Source organism: Esox lucius, chromosome 4, assembly GCF_011004845.1.
Source record: "Esox lucius isolate fEsoLuc1 chromosome 4, fEsoLuc1.pri, whole genome shotgun sequence".
In the NCBI taxonomy this organism is placed as follows: domain Eukaryota; kingdom Metazoa; phylum Chordata; class Actinopteri; order Esociformes; family Esocidae; genus Esox; species Esox lucius.
In genome coordinates, this window is record NC_047572.1 from 31723472 (window position 1) to 31742301 (window position 18830).

The 18830-nt window shown below is 43.8% G+C and overlaps 1 protein-coding gene and 1 long non-coding RNA gene across 7 annotated transcripts; both read right to left on the reverse strand.

Moving 5' to 3' along the window:
• Nucleotides 1-3: 3 nt before the first annotated feature.
• si:ch211-235e9.8 (uncharacterized protein LOC100002196 homolog) lies at nucleotides 4-15178 on the reverse strand. Of its 5 annotated transcripts, none has more exons than XM_034291864.1 (9): nucleotides 14938-15178; nucleotides 11170-11270; nucleotides 10841-10946; nucleotides 9845-9865; nucleotides 7282-7643; nucleotides 7158-7239; nucleotides 2858-4632; nucleotides 2101-2149; nucleotides 4-1908 (listed from the first exon to the last, which is right to left on the reverse strand). In XM_034291864.1, exons 1-8 carry the CDS (start codon nucleotides 15011-15013, stop codon nucleotides 2114-2116), a joined length of 2559 nt encoding a protein of 852 aa, XP_034147755.1. In that variant the 5' UTR covers nucleotides 15014-15178; the 3' UTR covers nucleotides 4-1908; nucleotides 2101-2113. The 5 variants fall into 5 exon arrangements, with proteins under 5 accessions (XP_034147755.1, XP_034147756.1, XP_028975257.2 ...); XM_034291865.1 differs by having other exon boundaries at nucleotides 2858-3556; nucleotides 3617-4632; nucleotides 7158-7643; nucleotides 14938-15177; XM_029119424.2 differs by having other exon boundaries at nucleotides 2858-3331; nucleotides 3425-4632; nucleotides 7158-7643; nucleotides 14938-15177.
• Nucleotides 15179-16620: 1442 nt separating this feature from the next.
• On the reverse strand, nucleotides 16621-18504 carry LOC109615688. Of its 2 annotated transcripts, XR_002196669.3 has the most exons (5): nucleotides 18490-18504; nucleotides 18056-18168; nucleotides 17658-17724; nucleotides 17278-17392; nucleotides 16621-16651 (listed from the first exon to the last, which is right to left on the reverse strand). It is a non-coding gene; the product is annotated as an uncharacterized LOC109615688 (long non-coding RNA). The 2 variants fall into 2 exon arrangements; XR_002196670.2 differs by lacking the exons at nucleotides 17658-17724; nucleotides 18056-18168; nucleotides 18490-18504 and adding an exon at nucleotides 17550-17567.
• Nucleotides 18505-18830: the final 326 nt, after the last annotated feature.

The following is an 18830-nucleotide window of genomic DNA, read 5'->3' on the forward strand; positions in this document are numbered from 1 at the left end:
ACATTTTCCTTTTTGATTCCCTCTTTATTTTCAGAAAACAATATTTCACCAACAGTCACAGTTTCTGGCCTACACTAGTCCGGTGAGCATTGTGATGCCATCCACACACCAGACAGAACAGGCCAACATACACATATCATACATACCTCACACGAAATCCGCCTCCTCATTTTAATACAGACTTATTTACCCCACCCCTTAATTAGGTACAAGTTAACATTCATTTCTTATCAACGGTCTTGGTACCTATTCAAGCACGGGTAACATTTCAAGAAATAAAATATAATACTGAGGGAATGGGGGAAAGTGAGATGTAAAAATATATCTGCACCTGCCCTGTGTTATTAGTCCACAAAGTATTTTAACAGGTCATGATAAAAGTTGAACATACATTTATGAGTGAGAGAAGTCAGAGATTTGAAAAGAAGATAAGTATCCTATACTTGACTCATCATGTATTCATTAATGCACCCACACATGCCTGAAAGCTGTGTAGAAATTCTACTTTCATCCCCCATTTTTTAATCAGGCTCAGACAACATGCAACCTACTGAAATCATGGCTTTCCCCTATTCCATATACAGGTTATCACAATACACAGTTAAATGGATTGTCTAACACAACCGGTTTTTATATAGTCGTAGTTCTGAGCAGAGTGGGAGGGAGAAAGTAAAGAGATGAAAGTGTCTGCCTTATGAAATCTTGTTGAACAGTGACATTATGGACTACGCTACGGAGTCCAGCCTGAAAAGACATTACTGAATGTAAACTCGACTGGCTAGTTATGTTTCCCGATGTTAGTTCAATGATTCTTGCAACTCGACGGTTTGCTGAACTGTAACAGTGTGACTGCACTTTTAAGGTCTGTGAATCACTGGCTAAAATAAAAGCGGAAACGGAGGTAGTGTGGGAGCCCTAATACGTCTCCTAAAAAGAAGCCAGTGACTCGAGAATGATTTACAGGCGTTTGAAAGTTAAATACTTATTATGTTCACATTGGAATTGGCTCAAAGGGCAAAAACCTGAGTATAAAATGCTGGTCACACTAACAACACACTTTGTCCCGCGCAGCACCGGCAACATCCGGTGGTTGAATTCTGGTGGCTTAACATTGCGTGGTAATAACACAAACGCCACTGGGTTCAAACTACTTTGAGGTTTCTGAGGTAATGTAAACTTGTGGGGTGGTCAATGGCATGACCAGTGTGCGATTTGAAAATTTTAAATATCCTATCAAGCTTTAAATAAAGAGCTACAGGAGTAGCCTAAGCATGAACAAACTACCAGACTGAAGATGTCAGATTGTCCTGAATTGTCTATATTCTCCTGGTGCCAACCGAGAATGTTTTTTCCAAGGCCAAATATAACCCAATGTAAGAAAATGTTGCTAGATATGCAACACATGGCATCCTGGGATTGTTTTTGCATTCCCCGAATATATAATTAGCGTTTGGCTGACCATATCAAAGTTGTAAACTGTAAAATTAAACTGACTAGGTTAAGTAACGTAAATTGTGCAAAACCAGCTCTAAACTCCCAGAGATTTGCTGTCTTTGAAAATCTAAAAAGGAAGATCGTTTTTTCATATTGTACTATAACTCCATGTGGCTGTAAGGCCTATTTGTAACAATTTTTGTAACTGATGTGGTACAATAGAAGCATTCCTCTTTGTGTAACAGGTCTCATACATCTAGAAAGACCAATCAGATCATTTGTTTTCATAAAGCAGGCACTATCCGAAAACACTATCTGAACACCACAGATAAATATCCATGGTCAACGACAGAGGTTAGGGGTCAAATGGTGTAGAGGGGTCAAGGAGAAAGCTTGAGTGTCAGGGGAGGAGGAAGGCACGTCCCTTTTCTTCCACAGGACAAGAACATAACATCTAGGGGCTCCGGGTGCCTACTGTGTTGAAGAAAAAGAAGAGAAACATACAAACTATCAAATCTGCTGCATGACACAGCGCAGGCAGAAATAGCAATGCACTTAAGTAGGCATCCATTCACCAAGAGAATAATTATTGCATTGTACTACAACCCCTAAACCCTCCCAAAAAGAATGCAGACTTCAGGAGACAATCGTAGTAGAACTTAGTACCTGTCGGTTGGTGCTATTGCATCTGCATCCTAAGCAGCCGTCGCTTGGCCTGAAGACAGAAGTGGGTGGGTCACATTTGATCACAAAACCACGACTGCCAACGTAACGACACCTCTCGCCTGGACTCATCCGCATGGTGTCATACTCACCCAAAACATCGGACATTCTACGGATCAGCTGGTTGGAACTATTTTATTTTTATTTGTATTTTTTTTCTTCGCTGCTCCCGAGTTCAATACGTGCGTAAGGTATCAACACAGCAGCCCCCGACAAGCTCAGGAGAGTCAAAGATTAAGAAGTGTCCTCTAAAGCAGTGTTTCCCAACCATTTTCAATTACTGTACCACCAACAGAATTGTGCCTTGCTCCGAAAACCCCTGAAGTACCCCGTAATATTATTTTTACTAGTATGCCGATGTTGTAATGAGTGTTTTCAAGCACCTGGTTAGGAACCACCACTCTAAAGAACATCTTGCTGAACTTTTCTACTTGTTAATCACTCTGCACCTCAACCAGGAAGTAAACACAACAAGAACATAACTAAGCACTATAAGCCAAAGTAATTTTGTCTGACACCAATGACTACCTACTCCGGACAGTGCAGATCCAATTTATACCGACCCATTCTAGGCCCCACGGCATTCTTGGTGACCGTGATTTCAACTCCTGGTTGCAATTACACAGCTGAACAGCGAGGCAGTGTTTCTAACGCTGCACCATTTTGGGATTGTGCTATTAGTCGTGAAATTACCTTTTACCTCAGCAGCAGGGGCTTCTTCGTCATCCAGGGCAGGGATGATCCTGCCAGTCATTGGGCCAACCCCCAGGACTTTGGGCCTCTTGTCTGTCTTGGCTGATCCCTCCAGCACCACTACAATGTACTCCTTTTTGGGCACCTGTACCTCAACTGGAATAACTTCTACTAGTGCATCTTCTGCTGAGGCTTCCTCTTCAGGATCATCATCCACTAGAGCATTTTCTGCTGGTGCATCCTTCACAGGCTCTACTAGAGCATCTTCTACTACTGCAATCTCATCTGAGTCTTCCTCTTCTGGTGCACTCTCAGCAGCCTCTATTACAGCATCTTCTACTGGCACATCCTCAGCAGCCTCTACTGGAGTGTCTTCTACTAGTACAACCTCAGCTGGCGCTTCCTCTTCTGCTGATCCCACCTCAGCAGAGACCTCCTCTATTAGTGCAACCTCAGCTGAGTCCTCTTCTACAGGTGCAACCTCAGCTGGCGCTTCCTCTTCTGCTGGTCCCACCTCAGCAGAGACCTCCTCTATTAGTGCAACCTCAGCTGAGTCCTCTTCTACAGGTGCAACCTCAAATGGGGCCTCGTTTACTGGTGCAACTTCAGATAATGCTTCCTCTGCTTGTGCAGCCTCAACTGGCGCCTCCTCTACTGGTGCAACTTCAGCTAATGCTTCCTCTACAGGTGCGGCCTCAACTGGCGCCTCCTCTACTGGTGCAGCCTCAACTGGCGCCTCCTCTACTGGTGCAGCCTCAACTGGCGCCTCCTCTACTGGTGCAGCCTCAACTGGCGCCTCCTCTACTGGTGCAGCCTCAACTGGCGCCTCCTCTACTGGTGCGGCCTCAACTGGCGCCTCCTCTACTGGCGCGGCCTCAACTGGCGCGGCCTCTACTGGCGCCTCCTCTACTGACGCGGCCTCAACTGGCGCCTCCTCTACTGACGCGGCCTCAACTGGCGCCTCCTCTACTGACGCGGCCTCAACTGGCGCCTCCTCTACTGGTGCGGTCTCAACTGGCGCCTCCTCTAATGGTGCGGGCTCAACTGATGCCTCCTCTACTGGCCCGTCCTCAACTGGTGCAGCCTCAACTGGCGCAGCCTCAACTGGCGCCTCCTCTACTGGTGCAGCATCAACTGGTGCCTCCTCTACTGGTGCAGACTCAACTGGTGCAGACTCAACTGGTTTCTCCTCTACTGGTGCAGCCTCAACTGGTTTCTCCTCTACTGATGCAGCTTCAACTGAGGTCTCCTCTACTGATGCAGCCTCAACTGAGGTCTCCTCTACTGATGCAGCCTCAACTGAGGTCTCCTCTACTGATGCAGCCTCAACTGAGGTCTCCTCTACTGATGCAGCCTCAACTGAGGTCTCCTCTACTGATGCAGCCTCAACTGAGGACTCCTCTACTGGTGCAGCCTCAACTGAGGACTCCTCTACTGGTGCAGCCTCAACTGAGGACTCCTCTACTGCTGCAGCCTCAACTCGCAATTCCTCTACTGATTCAAACTCAGCTGGCATCTCCTCTAATGGTTTAACCTCAGCTTGCGCCTCCTCTACTGGTGCAACCTCAGCTGAGACCTCCTCATCCACTGCTTGTGCCACCTCTACCGGAATAATCTCAGCTGGCACCTCTTCTTCTGGTGCAAGCTCAGCTGGCACCTCCTCTTCTGGTGCAAGCTTAGCTGAGGCCTCTTCAGCAGCCAGTGCAGTCTCCTTGACTCCTACAACAGGCAGAACCACTTCAGCGACAGTCGTCGCATCCAAAGTAGATACTGCTGAAAGAGCTGCAAAAAAGAACCGAGCGCCCAGACATCACTCACAGTCACGTAACATGGAGTTCCTCCCTTGCATGCATCAAACCTCACATGACCAACGCAGGCGCCAACAGGATACGGCGACAATGCGCCCAGCAGGGCAGTTAGTGACGACATGAAATAGGGTGGCTGTTGATGGGTTAAGATGCTATCCCAGACTAACTAAATCTACTACAGCTGAAAGGGAAGACGTGCTATGGACACAGGTGCCAGACACGGTAAAGACAGGCTGGCGTCCCATGTCACAGGGGAAAAACACTGAACGGAACAGAGGCTAGAGAGAGCGGCGCAGTTGAAGGAAGTGTGTGGAATGAAAGTGTACACAAGAAATCCCCAGACGGTGTGCACGCAACATCATGTGCATGCGATGTAATGTGTCAGGAGTAATCTCGAATGTAAAAACGAAACCTTCAAGAAGCATCAAGAGTATTTTACAGTGTGCACCATTTGTTAAGAGGTCACCACAAATGAAATGCCTTCCTGCCAAATATCACAAAGGAATACACATACCAATGGAATAATTAATTAGTTTTTGAAACATTTGTTTTGAATTTATTCCACATAGGGAGGCTCTCCTGATTAGTGTACTAGTCTTGAGGTAAATCACTTTTCAACTCATTGGGCGAAAACAAATCTACAGCTTAAATAACGGACATTTCCCGGTTGTTACAGTATACTTTTAGAAATCAAAAAGATTTGTTTAATATGTATGCAATTAAAACATAACTTTATGGAAAAGTGATGTCTTTTCATCCATTTCTTGTGATGGAAAATACCGAATACACTAGCATTGTGCATTAGCGCAAGCAAACCAAATTCAAACAAATTAAACACAGGAACGGTTCTTTTCAGTTTCTCAATAATTTTATTGTGCGGCTCGATGAATTCCCTTGACCAATCACAGGACTAATCACGGCGTTAGCTAGTTTAAAAGGTGCAAAAACGTGAATGACCAGATGGCTGAGTTCCTCACGCTTTAACCCAACCCGGTCATTCCCTCCAAGTATCAGTTCACAGACTAATAATGAAAACATTTATTTTGGTACAATTACAGAGCTTGCACAGGTTTGAGAGTAGTCTACAAACAAAAGCTGCCACAGCCACATGAGATGCAAAGTGGGTTGGGTTGAGTAAAGCTTGACATTACATCGGCATGTACCAACTTGGTGATATCTGGCAGAGAAGCATCAGAGGCTTAAAGAAAGTACAGTTGTAAATATGATTTCTCCCAAATAAAGCCTGAGTGTTTTAGTGGTTGGTTGGCCATTGACTGGGCCATACACATGACAAACAAAACAACAATCAAATGAAGGGCTTGAGGTCTTTTGCTGTTTGTACGCTTCGTCGGGCTTGTAAGAGCTAAGCCTGGTTAGAGGTTGGAGGTTGTTGACACATGAGGTCAGTGGAACAGAAAGCTGAGGGTGAGTAGCGGTGAATGCAGGAGGTCTAGGGCCTAATCACATTCTGCGAGATTCTCAGAGTTTTTCACAAAATATAAACAATAGAGATACAAAATTATGCTCAATAATGTAAACTTGGAAAAGTCTCACGGATTACCTTCCAAGGTAACATGTGAGCTTTTCGCAAGAGGCCCCCCCCCGCCCCCCCCCCAACACCAATTGCTGCAGTGTGAATAGATGGCGTTGCCCAATTTGTATTGCAGCGCAGTGAGAGGTGATGTGCGGATTGTAGGTTTCCCGGTCCACTGCAGAAACCAAGATTCTGATCTTGTCTGGTTGCAATATCAGATTTTGGTCGGGACAAAGGCACTGCGCATGTCGTGTTGTTCGCCAAATTCCACTGGCCCTGTATCTAAAATGTTTATACATTGAATTTATCTAAACAGAGATGTCTCCTCTACCCGAACACTCTCGCTAATGTGATTAGGCCCTTACCGGAGCAAGGAATCTGTTGTTGGTAACATTTCATGTTGGTTCTGGTGGCGAACCGCTACAGGCCAACAGAGTCTGTGTGACAATGTCACTTCATAAAGGGTCACTGGGTCGGCGACAATGTGCTGTTATGATCCATTTCGGGGTGGGGGGGGGGGGGGGTGCCTCACTTTGCTTTTACTCTCTCTGGGAATCTGTACACAGCCAGCAGAGACTGAAGCACCTAAAAAACCTCAATCCACACACAAACATCCTAAAGCTTCTGGTGTGAAGAAAGGGGGAAAAGAACATAATAAACCACAGTTCCCCCTCTTCTCACATTCATATCCATGCTAGTCACAAATCCTCCCCTCTGAACAGACTCTACCCACCCAATCTATAAATAAAGGGTTTTGGAGAAAAGAAGGGTTACATCTAAGGAGATTTTGCTCTAGAGGTTTGAGCATCAGGTGGGATCAGTATACACCTCCCTGTTGTTTCTGTCCTAGCATAATGTGTGTGTCTCTGTGTGTGTTAGGCTGGTGGTTATGGACAGTGTGTGCCTCCTGGTGGGGGGGGCTGTATGTTACTCAGCAGGGGCTGCCTCTTCCTCTGGCTCCGTACCGTTGATCTCCGGTTCAGCCACGACAACCGCCTCCTCGGCCAGAGTGGGCGCGGCTACAGCCTCAGCTGCCTCCTCCACAGCCTCTGCCACGCTGGCCACTTCCTCCGCTGCCTCCTCCGCAGCCTCTGCCACGCTGGCCACTTCCTCCGCTGCCTCCTCCGCAGCCTCTGCCACGCTGGCCACTTCCTCCTCCGCAGCCTCTGCCACGCTGGCCACTTCCTCTGCCGCCGCCTCTACCTCAGCTGCCACCTCGACAACCTCCGCAGCGACCTCTGCGACAGCCTCTGCGATCTCCCCCACCACAATCTCGGTTTCTGCCTCTACCACACCCTCGACAGTTGGCTCGGTCTCAAAAGTTGCAACTTCCTCCGCTGCTGCTTCTGCTTCGATAGCAGGTTCTTCAGAGGCTGCCTCTGCCTCCACCGTGGCATCTTCAACCTCAGCCGAAGCCTCGTCTCCTTCATCGCCGGCTGACGCTTTTTCACCTGAGACCAAGGAGAGGAAAGGTTGTGAAAGTATATCAGGAAAGCCTCTTTCTTTGACGCTCACCATAGCCACAATGCCTCAGTAAACCATGCTATTCCAAGACAACAACAAAAATGCAAATGTACTGTTACGTATTAGCAGGCCATGGGAATTACTACTAACAGCATATATTAAGATTAACTGCATTTATTTTTATCCTGAAAAGTATATTAAATTTAAAAAATAATTCATAGCCAGTTCTTCTTTATTCTGAGCGCACACACGCACGCGATCTGATGCCCATTCCACTACACACCTTCGACCAGTCATATGGACCCAGGCTGACGGGGCAAAACCCCAGCAAAGCAAACCACAGCAGATAACAGTTCACTTCAGAACCACATGCAAACTCAAAGACAAAAACAGGGATGCAAAAATCAAATAAACTACAAAGGGATGGGAACTAATTTAAAGTGACAGGGTCAGGGGTCAGAGGGTAAGGATGGGTCTGGAGTTGCAGATGAGTGAATAAAGATGGTAAATCTTACCATCCAACCAAAGCTACCAGTACCTGGAAGTTCAGTAATAAACAGTGTCAAGCCAGGTGGTTTTATTTAAAGTTGAGGAAGTCTTGTTTCTTTCTACACATTTATCCATTAACATTAATCCATCCTGTAAGAGGCCACAAAAACACAAGTTAATCAAATAAAAAAAGATAGATATATAAACCATCCGAGATTTAAGACTTAAAAAAATAATACTACAGCAGTATCGTAACTGTATGTTAGCCACAGCAACAGGGGGTACTGATTCCAGCCCACCACCAATACATCACACACTCCATCCTTGCTGTCTATCCTATAAAACTTAAACACATTTTGAGATTCATATATATACACACATACATATACACACATATATAAACAAATATTTATAAAAAAAACTTACATATATTAAAAAAGTCTTTCAGATTTTGAGATTTAAGACTACAGTGAATATATCAGTTGCACTAAGACAACCACCTATCATCCCTGTTTGACCTCATTGTGGTAGAGATTTATAAAAAAAAAAAGGGGAGGTGGAGGGGTCAAGTGTGAGACAGGAGGGATTGGGCACATGTTTTGGGGTGGGTTGTCCAGTAGGAAAAGATTTGGGTCAACACTGGGAGCCTCCTGTTATGATAAACAGGAATTTCAGCCAATAGGATCAGGTTAGGGTAAGGCAGATGAAGTCAGATCCACACCTCTAAATGACGAAGAGTCCAGTTAAACTATTAATAATGAAAGGTCCTTCAAGTGCTCTTTCAATTACTCATTACATTCCTTGTGAACACTGGTTAGGAGACAACAGGGGAACCAACATAATGCAACATTCCCCCTCACTGCCAATTTTCATTTTTTCCTTGTGATGACTAACTCTTGTTCACTTACAGCACAGCGGTTTGTTTGTATCACTCCAGACCTCACTCTGGACACAGTAGTATTGTTATTTAGCCACACAGATATCTAGTTTGCATCAGCTAGCCCACTTGGCAAAGGTTAGCTTGGCAAGCTTTGACGCAATTGAGCCCTGTAACATTCTCCGCTATGCTTTTCGTCGCTATCCGTTAGCCACAATGGGTTTTGCTAACAGCACCCAGAACAAACCCTGCCCAGCACAAGACTCTTCCAAGTTCTTGTGCTTGCGGCTCTAAAATGGCATGGATGAACTTTTCATCAGTGCGAACAGTTCTTGGGACAGGGCTAGGCCAAAGTAGCCTTGCAGGACACGCTTCTACACAGCTCACGCGGTTAACCAAAACAGGGTGACCTCCAAGAGTAGGCATGATAATCAATGATTGGTCCTCTGTGTGGACTAACCAATGAGGATTCAGGAACTCTACAATGAGTGGAGTCATGACTAATTACTGTACTGTAGATAATCCTGACGTTACAGCATTCTGCCCAGTCACAGAGAGGCAATGCATTCCATTCAGAGCCCACAAATCCAAACGTTCCCCAAAATTGGTTCTCAGAATTGTGACAACGTTTTGTGAACGTGTTCCAAGAAAAACCAAGACTGTGCGTGTGCATACAGACAAACACAGGTTTTAATGTGATCAGTGAAAAAAATTGCAATAAAATCCATGCCGAAGTTCCCTTATTCCAAATCTAGTTATCGTGCTGCCAGTGAGTGATCGCGACAAATTAAACACACTGTAGAGGCATGCAAAGGAACTCACCCTCCTCTTCCTCCTCTCGGCCTGGAAACAGAACAGAATGACGGGTTACATATTTTCAGGGTATGGACTAGACGGACTGTAGCCTAGGAAGAGTATGGATTATAGGGACTACACACTACATGGCGTTATGTTACACATGTGGCTTCGTTTACATCTTAACGTGAGAGTGAGATTGCATGAGTGTCTATGGGGATGACAGCCACGTGCATCAGGAATGATAACATCTCCAGAGACGGGGGTTTGTTATGGTGAAGCACAACAAAATAAACATTCATTACAGAGTGGATAATAAAAGCCACTAAGATATCTAATCTCATGCCGGCTCAGCGGCTGTTCCTTTGAACCTCCACTAGTGCCAATAAATAGGCAAGTTTCAGCAACTGCAGACAGGACAGTCTTGGGCAGTAGTTTCTGGTTGTAGGATGTGATTTGGGCAGAGGATAAACACAGATCTTAGGATGATTTGAGATATGCAGGGCTTCCACGGTTTCCCTAAACACTGAACATCTGCCCGACCAGTGTCCATGTTGGTCTGGTCAAAATGACGGACCTTGTTGTTTCAAGGCATACACACAATGCTGATGAACTGACTGGGCTGCCCTGTCTGTCTGCTGAAGTTATAAACCCTCTGTTACAGGGACACAATCAGTATGACTCTGTGTCTCTACGTAAATAAACCCAGCAACAAAGATATCTCTCCAAGGGCAGATAAAGATGACAGACTGACTAGTCCGGCTACAGCTTTACGAGCATGTGCACGCTCCCTAAGTGACGTTCCTGGGAGGCGAGGATTATCCAGGTCTCCTGTCCCACAATCCCTAGCTTGTCTCTCCCTCCCTCCCTCCCTCCCTCTGACACAGATAGGGCTGGCACAGAGACACCGTGCTAACCATGACTGAATAGTGTGCATGGGACAACGCAACAACGTGCCAGATCAGCTGAGGTTGTGAGGAATGGTGACGGGTGAGGTACGATGATGGGTGAGGAAAGACTTACTCTTAGGAGGCCAGGGTTTGGGCACCCACTCAGTCTCTGAATTAAACTTCATATTCGCCACACGGTCATTGAATCTGGCGTGGTCTGTGGTCACGGTGCTGTACGTCTGTTGAATAAAATACAACAGCGATATTTTCAACATTAGCCTCAACATTATCTTCCCACAGTCCTGAGGGCAGCATTGGCCACGCCACGGAACAAAACACGGCACATTCTACTGCAAAAGGCTTGTGAAACAGGCCTGGAAATCTAGTATTATATCTGACCTATGACCCAAGACGTCATCAGAACTCAAACGGTTCAACTTAAATCATGAGGCGTGGACTTACGTAGGCAATGGCTCCGGCGAAGGCTCCACCGCACAGCAGGGCGTAGATGATGTTATCGCCAGCACCACCGGGAACCGACGACATCTGTCGTCGAGGCACAACTGCAAAACAAACAGAAAAGGTCAATAAAGGTCACAGCGCAAAACTCAGTGAGCTGAGCCTTCTTGAGTGGTCGTCCGCGAGGAGGAAACATTGAAGGCTCCTCCATCTGAGGAACAGAAGCGTTAAATTTGCAGTGGTCTCTTAATTTGAACCTTTCTGTTCCTCACTCAAAACCTTCCTTTTCAACTTTTTTGGAAAGGAAAAAGTGGTCTTAATTTTTTCCAGAGCTGAATTAGTTGGACATGAGATGGACCCTGGCTGGATGCAGTAGGATGGATTTACAGCATCGAAGCCGTAACGTCAGAATTTGTTGAAACACAATCACTGGCTTTTTGTTGCGTTTGGTGTTCCTGTTGTCCTGACTCAACTTACAAGGTTCAAGAGTTAACCAAAGTCTGTGTTTCACTCCAGTGCTTAGAACGAACTGTCTCCTATATCTCAGTCTCGCTTAAATTCAATTAGTGGATAATAAACCCTTTGCTAATCATGTGTCCGAAGTAGGACTGCAACAACTAATCGATATCGTTGATAGTTGGCAAAAATAATTCTGTATCGATTAGTTGGGTCTACGTGAGACACAGCAACAACAACAAAAAACACTGAAAGATGGAGTAAGCTGTGTAGCTCTGCCCTGTGACATAATAATAATAATAATAATAATACATGGGATTTATATAGCGCTTTTCAATGACCCAAAGACGCTTTACAAAAACAAGCAAAACAAAGAACACTGAGAAATAAAATATACAACAACAAAGGGGCTATGGGAAGGCTTGTTTAAACAGAAATGGCTTAAGGCGTAGTCGGAAGGTGTTAATAGAGTCAGAGTCAAGGATGGATTGTGGCAGTGAGTTCCAGAGCCGGGGAGCAACCCTGGAAAATGCCCTATCACCAAAGCTCCGTAGCTTGGATCTGGGGATGATGAGGTGGCCTGCTGTACAAGAGCGGAGTGAGCGTGAAGGTTCATATCCGTTTGACATCACACCAACATGTTGGAGTGAGAAAGCTCTCTTCTCAAAGGCATTGTGTGCATTAACGTAGTTCTCAGTAGCAACACTAAACCTATGGTTTTCTCGTGAGAATGGAGTTGGTTTACAGTTGGGCATAATGCTAAGTGTTCCCGATGTCTCTGAAGTGATGGATTCTGTCCTGAGTGTCAGAGCAAAATGCATCCCCTGTCAACCTACATTCTCTTACTGTAGGGAAGTTCTGGGTATACTTCAGCTATTTTTAAAGTTGCCTGTTAAAGATTCTCAACAATGCTTCCTTACTGAAATCCTGGGTGAATTACAACACGTTAAAGCACACTAATGAGTCGTGAAAAGAATAATGTTTAAAATAGTTATGTAAAAGATTACATCTATTGGATATGGTGTATTTGCCAAAGTCAGAAATGTAATAAAAGGCACCAAATAAAATGTATGAAAATATTTCCCCTGCAACAGGTTTAGGATACTTTGCACAAGGGGTTTTTTCACTTTATGCTTTGCCTGACACCTATTACATCATCGGGAAATCTCTGCTGTTTACTATGCCAAGACTTGGACCGGAGTCAATAGTTTCCTTACAGTCATTTTGTAGGTCAATACCCTTTTCTGTCCGCAGACAGTCACACTCACCATGGACACAAGCACAGCACACACAAAAACAACTGTAGACAGACTTACTACACCACAAACACGCACGCACAGAACCGTACGATTCAAAGACAGTGGACCGACATAAACACACCTAGTCTCACGCCTAGCGTGCACTGCAGACAGGCTTGCACAATTAAAAACAACCGTGTCAAGTAGTGAATAAGAAGTGTACAGTTCCACCCATTTACAAGCAACAGCAAGAGCCGGCCACAATGAGCGAATGTAAAGGACCTCACACTGCCTGTTATGCACCAAACAGGATCCCCAAAACCAGAACCTAGTCCTGCTGGCACATGTAGCGTATTACCAGTCGACACAACGAGGAAGACTAGCAATTCAGCAGCAGAAGTATGGACGATTCAGGAATACATTTCACGTAAAGGGGAACCGGCTAATGAACAAACTAATTAAGTTGATTATGTTACCCAGGATGAGGGGTATAACGAGCCATCCAGCCCAGTGGGAGAAAGCTACATTTCATCTTAATCATTACTACTACTACTAGGACAGAACAATGTTGCACCTTATAAATAATTACAGTAGTGCATCTCCTTTCAAAATAAAGTGAGAATGGATTACAGATTCCTGTAATCCATTCAGTGGGTCCTTATTACATTCTCTCATGTTATTTATACCAGTTAATCTGTTAAACCCTCACAATAGTCATAAGGTTAAAAGGCGTGGATGTGTGAATGCATGAGGCTGCAGGTCATTATCTCAGAAGATTATGTTATGATAGCTGCCTTGTGCCTATGTACTGGTCTAAGGGAGGAAAGACCCCCCCTCACCCCCCCCCTGGCACAAACCAGAGGCCAGTGAAACCTGAATGGCCACGAATTGTGAGTGACAGCAGGACACTAGACCTGTTTGCATGTCTGTGTTCGCGTGCCTGGGTGCTTATGGCCCAGCGTTCTACGCACTCGCACCGAGGCACGCGCGCCGTCATGTTGCTATCGGACTTAGCCCTTGGGCCGTTGTCCAAGAACAATAAATCCCAGGGGCTACAGCACTGAATGAGAAATGCCATGTAAGCAAGTGTGTAGACATGCAACTAAATGTGAGTGGAACGCAGGGGGATGACAGCATAATGTGCAAATAGTCAACCATCTAAGAAACTGAGCATGTCAGTATATAGATATGTGAAAACAACATACTAGTATATTGTTTCCCGAATTATTGTTCAAACTCATGAAGGCAGAAAGAGGCGTAGGAATTGTGCAACTATATTCTGTTCTTCTGGAGAAAGCAAATTCATTGGGGCGCGCTCACGCGGAGAGAAGTGCACGATGTGAGACGCCAGGCTGTGTCAGCAGTCTATACGTTGAGACCACCGTAACACGTTATTTAACACGTGTACACAAACCGGAACCATATTCCAATTGTTCCTTTGAAGGTCGCATGTGTTAAAAAAAAAAAAAACAACGATATGTAACTACAGTGTAGTCACTGCAGTGTGCGGTTCGTAACTCACATAGAGCGTTTAACCGTCCTCGATATAACGAACAGTCACCGACGTCAATTAAAGTAATCTAAAGGTTGGAGAGGAGATGTTTAAAAAAAAAAAACATTTGGCACAGCAGCCTACCGCCAAGTCTGCATAGTAACCGTTGAATTACGTTCCGTAACAAAATAGCAAGAATCGTCACGCTTGGTTTAGGATAATTTAAGTTAATTTTGACATGCAGACGAGGACGTTAAACTGTAACGCTCCAATAATCAAACTGAAAACCAAATAGATTTGAAGCACAAGTGGTCAACATTCTAATTGACCTTCAGTTCCCCTGCCCTGTCACACCGGTGCCATCTTTCAATATGGGATGCGACTGTTTTAGCAAAGCAAACCCACATGAGAACAAAATGTTCTCTTCTGCAATATTGGCTATGCATATTTCGCTACCTATACATCAGGTAGCCTATCCTACCGAGGAATGTAAACCAACAGGGCTATGCAGCTGCCATTTTACAACAGATCTGTATATTGTGTGATAATATCTCTATATCATTTGACACATTATGCAATACTTACAATCTCTAGATAACTGGTGGACTGAATTCCTTGCCAAAGGCCCACATCTTTGCCAGGCCGCTCTGCAGAGAAACATCGCCGGGCCCTATCCAAAAATTACCGGAATGCGGCGTGTGTCCGAGCGAGGAAGGGCAGAAACCGAGTGAATGGCTGAACTAGAACTGGCGGTGAGATGCAAGGCTCAGCTTACGCTCCGCACTGGATGTGTTATCTGGAATGGTTCTTCACCTCCCCTTTTACTCACACACGTCACGTAAAAAGAGGAAAGGTTAAATAACCCCGTACGTGGAAACTAATTTAAACTTGTATTTTATTTGTATCATTGTGTCATCTCCTTGGTATAATGTATTTGCTGTGTGTACGTTTATTGCACAAATAAAATCGAATTAGACAGACATTGATTTCATTATTTACACGGTTCAGATAGCCTATTTACACATTCCGCTAGTAATAGTCTGTAAGTGGCAGCGATTTATAAATCACCAACATGTCTCAATTGCATAGACAATTTGTGGCAGTCTGTTTTGGAGTGACACCGATGTCGCGTCCTGCCTTCCCCTTGACCAGATGAACAAATCATCTAAAGCTGCAGACGTGTTTACAACCGGGGAGGCACGGGTTGCAGGCTACTCTACCCCTCCACATCGTTATCTGGTAGGCTTTGTCTGGACTGAAAGGGTGCTCTATACTGTCTACAAATGAGACACTAACGTCCACCATGACTACATGAGGCTCTACATGGCCATCTGATCTGAAGCACCACACCAATGATGTATATATTTACTGTATTAAAATGTTCAATATAATGGTGCCGTTTTCGGTATGTACTCGTCCAAGGCCATGCACCTAGTTAGGGATTTTAGATTAAACCCCTCTGTTATTTTTCATTGTGCAACAACTGAGAATTTGTGTACACCAACATGGGTGAGCGTAAAGCTCTGTATCTCCTGTATCTTTAGAAGAGCATGCCGTAAGAGATTATATGGGTTTCTACAAAAACAGAGAAGTAAACATATACAGTATTATCTTTATTACTATCTAGGTATCATGTCCAGAACATTCAAACAAAATACAAATATAGAAGACATAAATGTGAAGACATCTTCGGATCAACATGGTCAATCACCCGGAGAGATTCTTACAAATGTCCTGCAAAGAACGATACAAAATATATATAATAAAATACAAAACATTTGGCTAGATCAGGTCTTTCTTTTGCAATGTAATCATCAAAAAAATAAGCCAATCGGAATTCAGTCAGCAGTCATTTGTCTTTACAAGTACTTATGCAGCAGAACAGTACATTTCTTAAAGGTCCAACAAGCATTACACAAGCAATGTATAAACTGAGAGAATGTTAAACAGGGTAAGACTCACATGTTGTCATAGCGATTCATTCCAGGCCATTCCTCACTTTGTACTCGTGCACATCAGTGCTGTGCTGTTTGAACAGCTGCAGAGTAGAAACGTTAAAAAAAAAAGTACAATCAGAGGCATAGTGCAATACATACCTGTTGCTAATATCAATAGGCCAACAAAGTTAGTCTCAAAAGTCACACAGTCATGTAGCTTAATGTGTGTAACCCCAGACAGAGATGAGCCATTATTACCAGGCCCCAGAGCAAAGCAGAAGACCCGAACGCTAGACCCACACCCAGCCAGTTGGGATTGCTGTGATCTGTCTTTCTAGCCGTGAACATAGACCGACTTCGAACTGCAAGGTAAAAAGAGAGTGGAATTAAGAATCAATATTTGACTGACTGACAGAAAATTCAGCAGATAAAGATGTGAGGTTGAGGTCCTTTACTCATTGGGTGTATTTTGTTGCTGACTTATAATAGACCCCACAAGTGACACGCTGGTCAAATCATTTGCATAATAGGCTACACTAATACTAGGAAGACAAGTGCGTCCTCTTTTATCCCCATCTCTGCAAAACAATCATTCAATAAATATTATTCTGCATACTATTCCCGGCTACATTGACCATTAACAGCCTGACATTAAGTTGGCTAAGTAGCTAACTTTAATAATACCCATCTTGCAGGCTATTCATGTAGCTATATGACTCGTATGAATGTTTACTTTCTATTTTAAAGTGAATTGCAATCTTACTTAAATCTGAATGTCATCAATGTCGCCATACTTCGTTAGTCAGCCCACCAGCAATACTTACCTTGCTAAAACAATGTTAGCGAAACTGATTGACATTGGCTAACGTTAGCTATGCTAAGGTCAGGCCTCAAAATAGCTTGATAAGCATTGATTCTTTTCGCAGGATTAACGTTTTCAACAACACATTAAACGGATTAAATTTATATTACATGTTTAGTTACTTACTCCTGTTGTCGCTTGCTACCCGTAGTAATAAACGCCTGAGTGTCATTTTAGCCACAGGATGTGTTCTCTCATCCGAAGCGGTTTGTTGCGATCTGTGATCGACTATTTGCCCTGTCTTGCTCCATGGTAATATAAAATGATCACAACATAATCGATTAAATACGTTGGTAGGCATTCTGTCAGAAAAGTGTTTTTAAAAGTACAACTTGGAACCTTTTACTGTTACATTTTGAAGTAAAATATTTGTAACTGTGTCAGAGAAAGAGTATTACATTTAATGTCTACGTCAGTTACTGTACATGAAAAAAAGTGATAAAAGGCCATTCAGCAGATCCATCTTCAGGCAACTGCTCTGAAAACTTAAGAATCACATTACGTACATGTGTATATTCTCTAAGCCGAAACCAGGAAGTCATCACCTGCCAGCTAGTTGTTTGGGTTAATTTCCTATAACAAATTAGGCTGAACATTAATTACATTAAGATGATGGAAGTTATGCATTTCCATTCTAGACATTGGGGGGGAGGGGGTTGTCAGAATGTTTTGTATTCATTATAATGACAATTCTTCTGTCATCCACTGCTGAAATGTCTTGGTCTACGAAGCTTATTATTAAGATCGACAGAGCAAGTTCAACGTTTATTTATCAAATGCACCGAATAACACAGCGTCATTCTGAACAATGAAATTATTGTAACATGGCACACGACATCTACATAGTTAGAATTAAAATATAGCAATAATATACATAATGTAAACTAGCAGCAATTAGGCTTACTTCTTTTTTAATGAGGTTCCAAACAGTGGTTTGATTTAGATTTTTTTGCTTTCTGAATTCCTTGACATTCACACCTCTTTGGTCCCCATCATCCTGGAGACAACAATATCTGACTCGAAAAGAAAATAGGAAAGCTTAGAATCAAGGCTGCTAATATGATGCAACGGAACACACTAACCACAAACACGTCAAGCCAATTACCCAGCAAAAACTGTTGGTGTCCTGAACTGGACTATTTACACTCAGTGTTGTCATCTCGAAATGGTCAAACCAATAATGTGCATCACTGAAATAAAAGCTGACAATCTAAACTTTAACCTTGATTAATTGTTAGATTTCAAAACCTGCTTCATTGTCCCAACGTGATTTTCCTTGAATTTTCATTGAACCCCATACAATATTACCCTGATACCCTCCATTTGTTTCAACCTTACTGAGGCATGATGGTCGACAGATTGGGCAACTATGATGGGTTCTGGTACGTGCTCTGATCCAGGACGCTGTTATGTCCAGTGCCCTCTGCCAGGTCTCTAAATTTCCCCAAAAATATGAAACATCGCACTTACGTGCTGTATTTACATTTTAAATTAGTGTCTCGAATTTCAGAGTTAGTATATCAAAGTTATAACACAATATTTCGACAATGAACATAAAAAAGCTCAAAAGTTAAAATGGGTGGCGAGAATAAGCACCTAAAATACAACTGAAAAGATGGCATATATGAAATGGATAGATGGATTATTTAGAAATGTTTCAGTTCATGCACGCAGTCGCA

What these genes read in the sequence shown, in the direction of transcription:
- si:ch211-235e9.8 (XM_029119420.2), bottom strand. Translation starts at nt 15,013, where the DNA reads ATGTTTCTCTGCAGAGCGGCCTGGCAAAGATGTGGGCCTTTGGCAAGG. An exon ending in TCGCCGGAGCCATTGCCTAC is followed by an intron (nt 10,947 to 11,169) that starts GTAAGTCCACGC and finishes TTTATTCAACAG; the next exon opens with ACGTACAGCACCGTGACCAC. An exon ending in GGCTGAACCGGAGATCAACG is followed by an intron (nt 4,633 to 7,157) that starts GTACGGAGCCAG and finishes TCTTTTTTGCAG; the next exon opens with CTCTTTCAGCAGTATCTACT.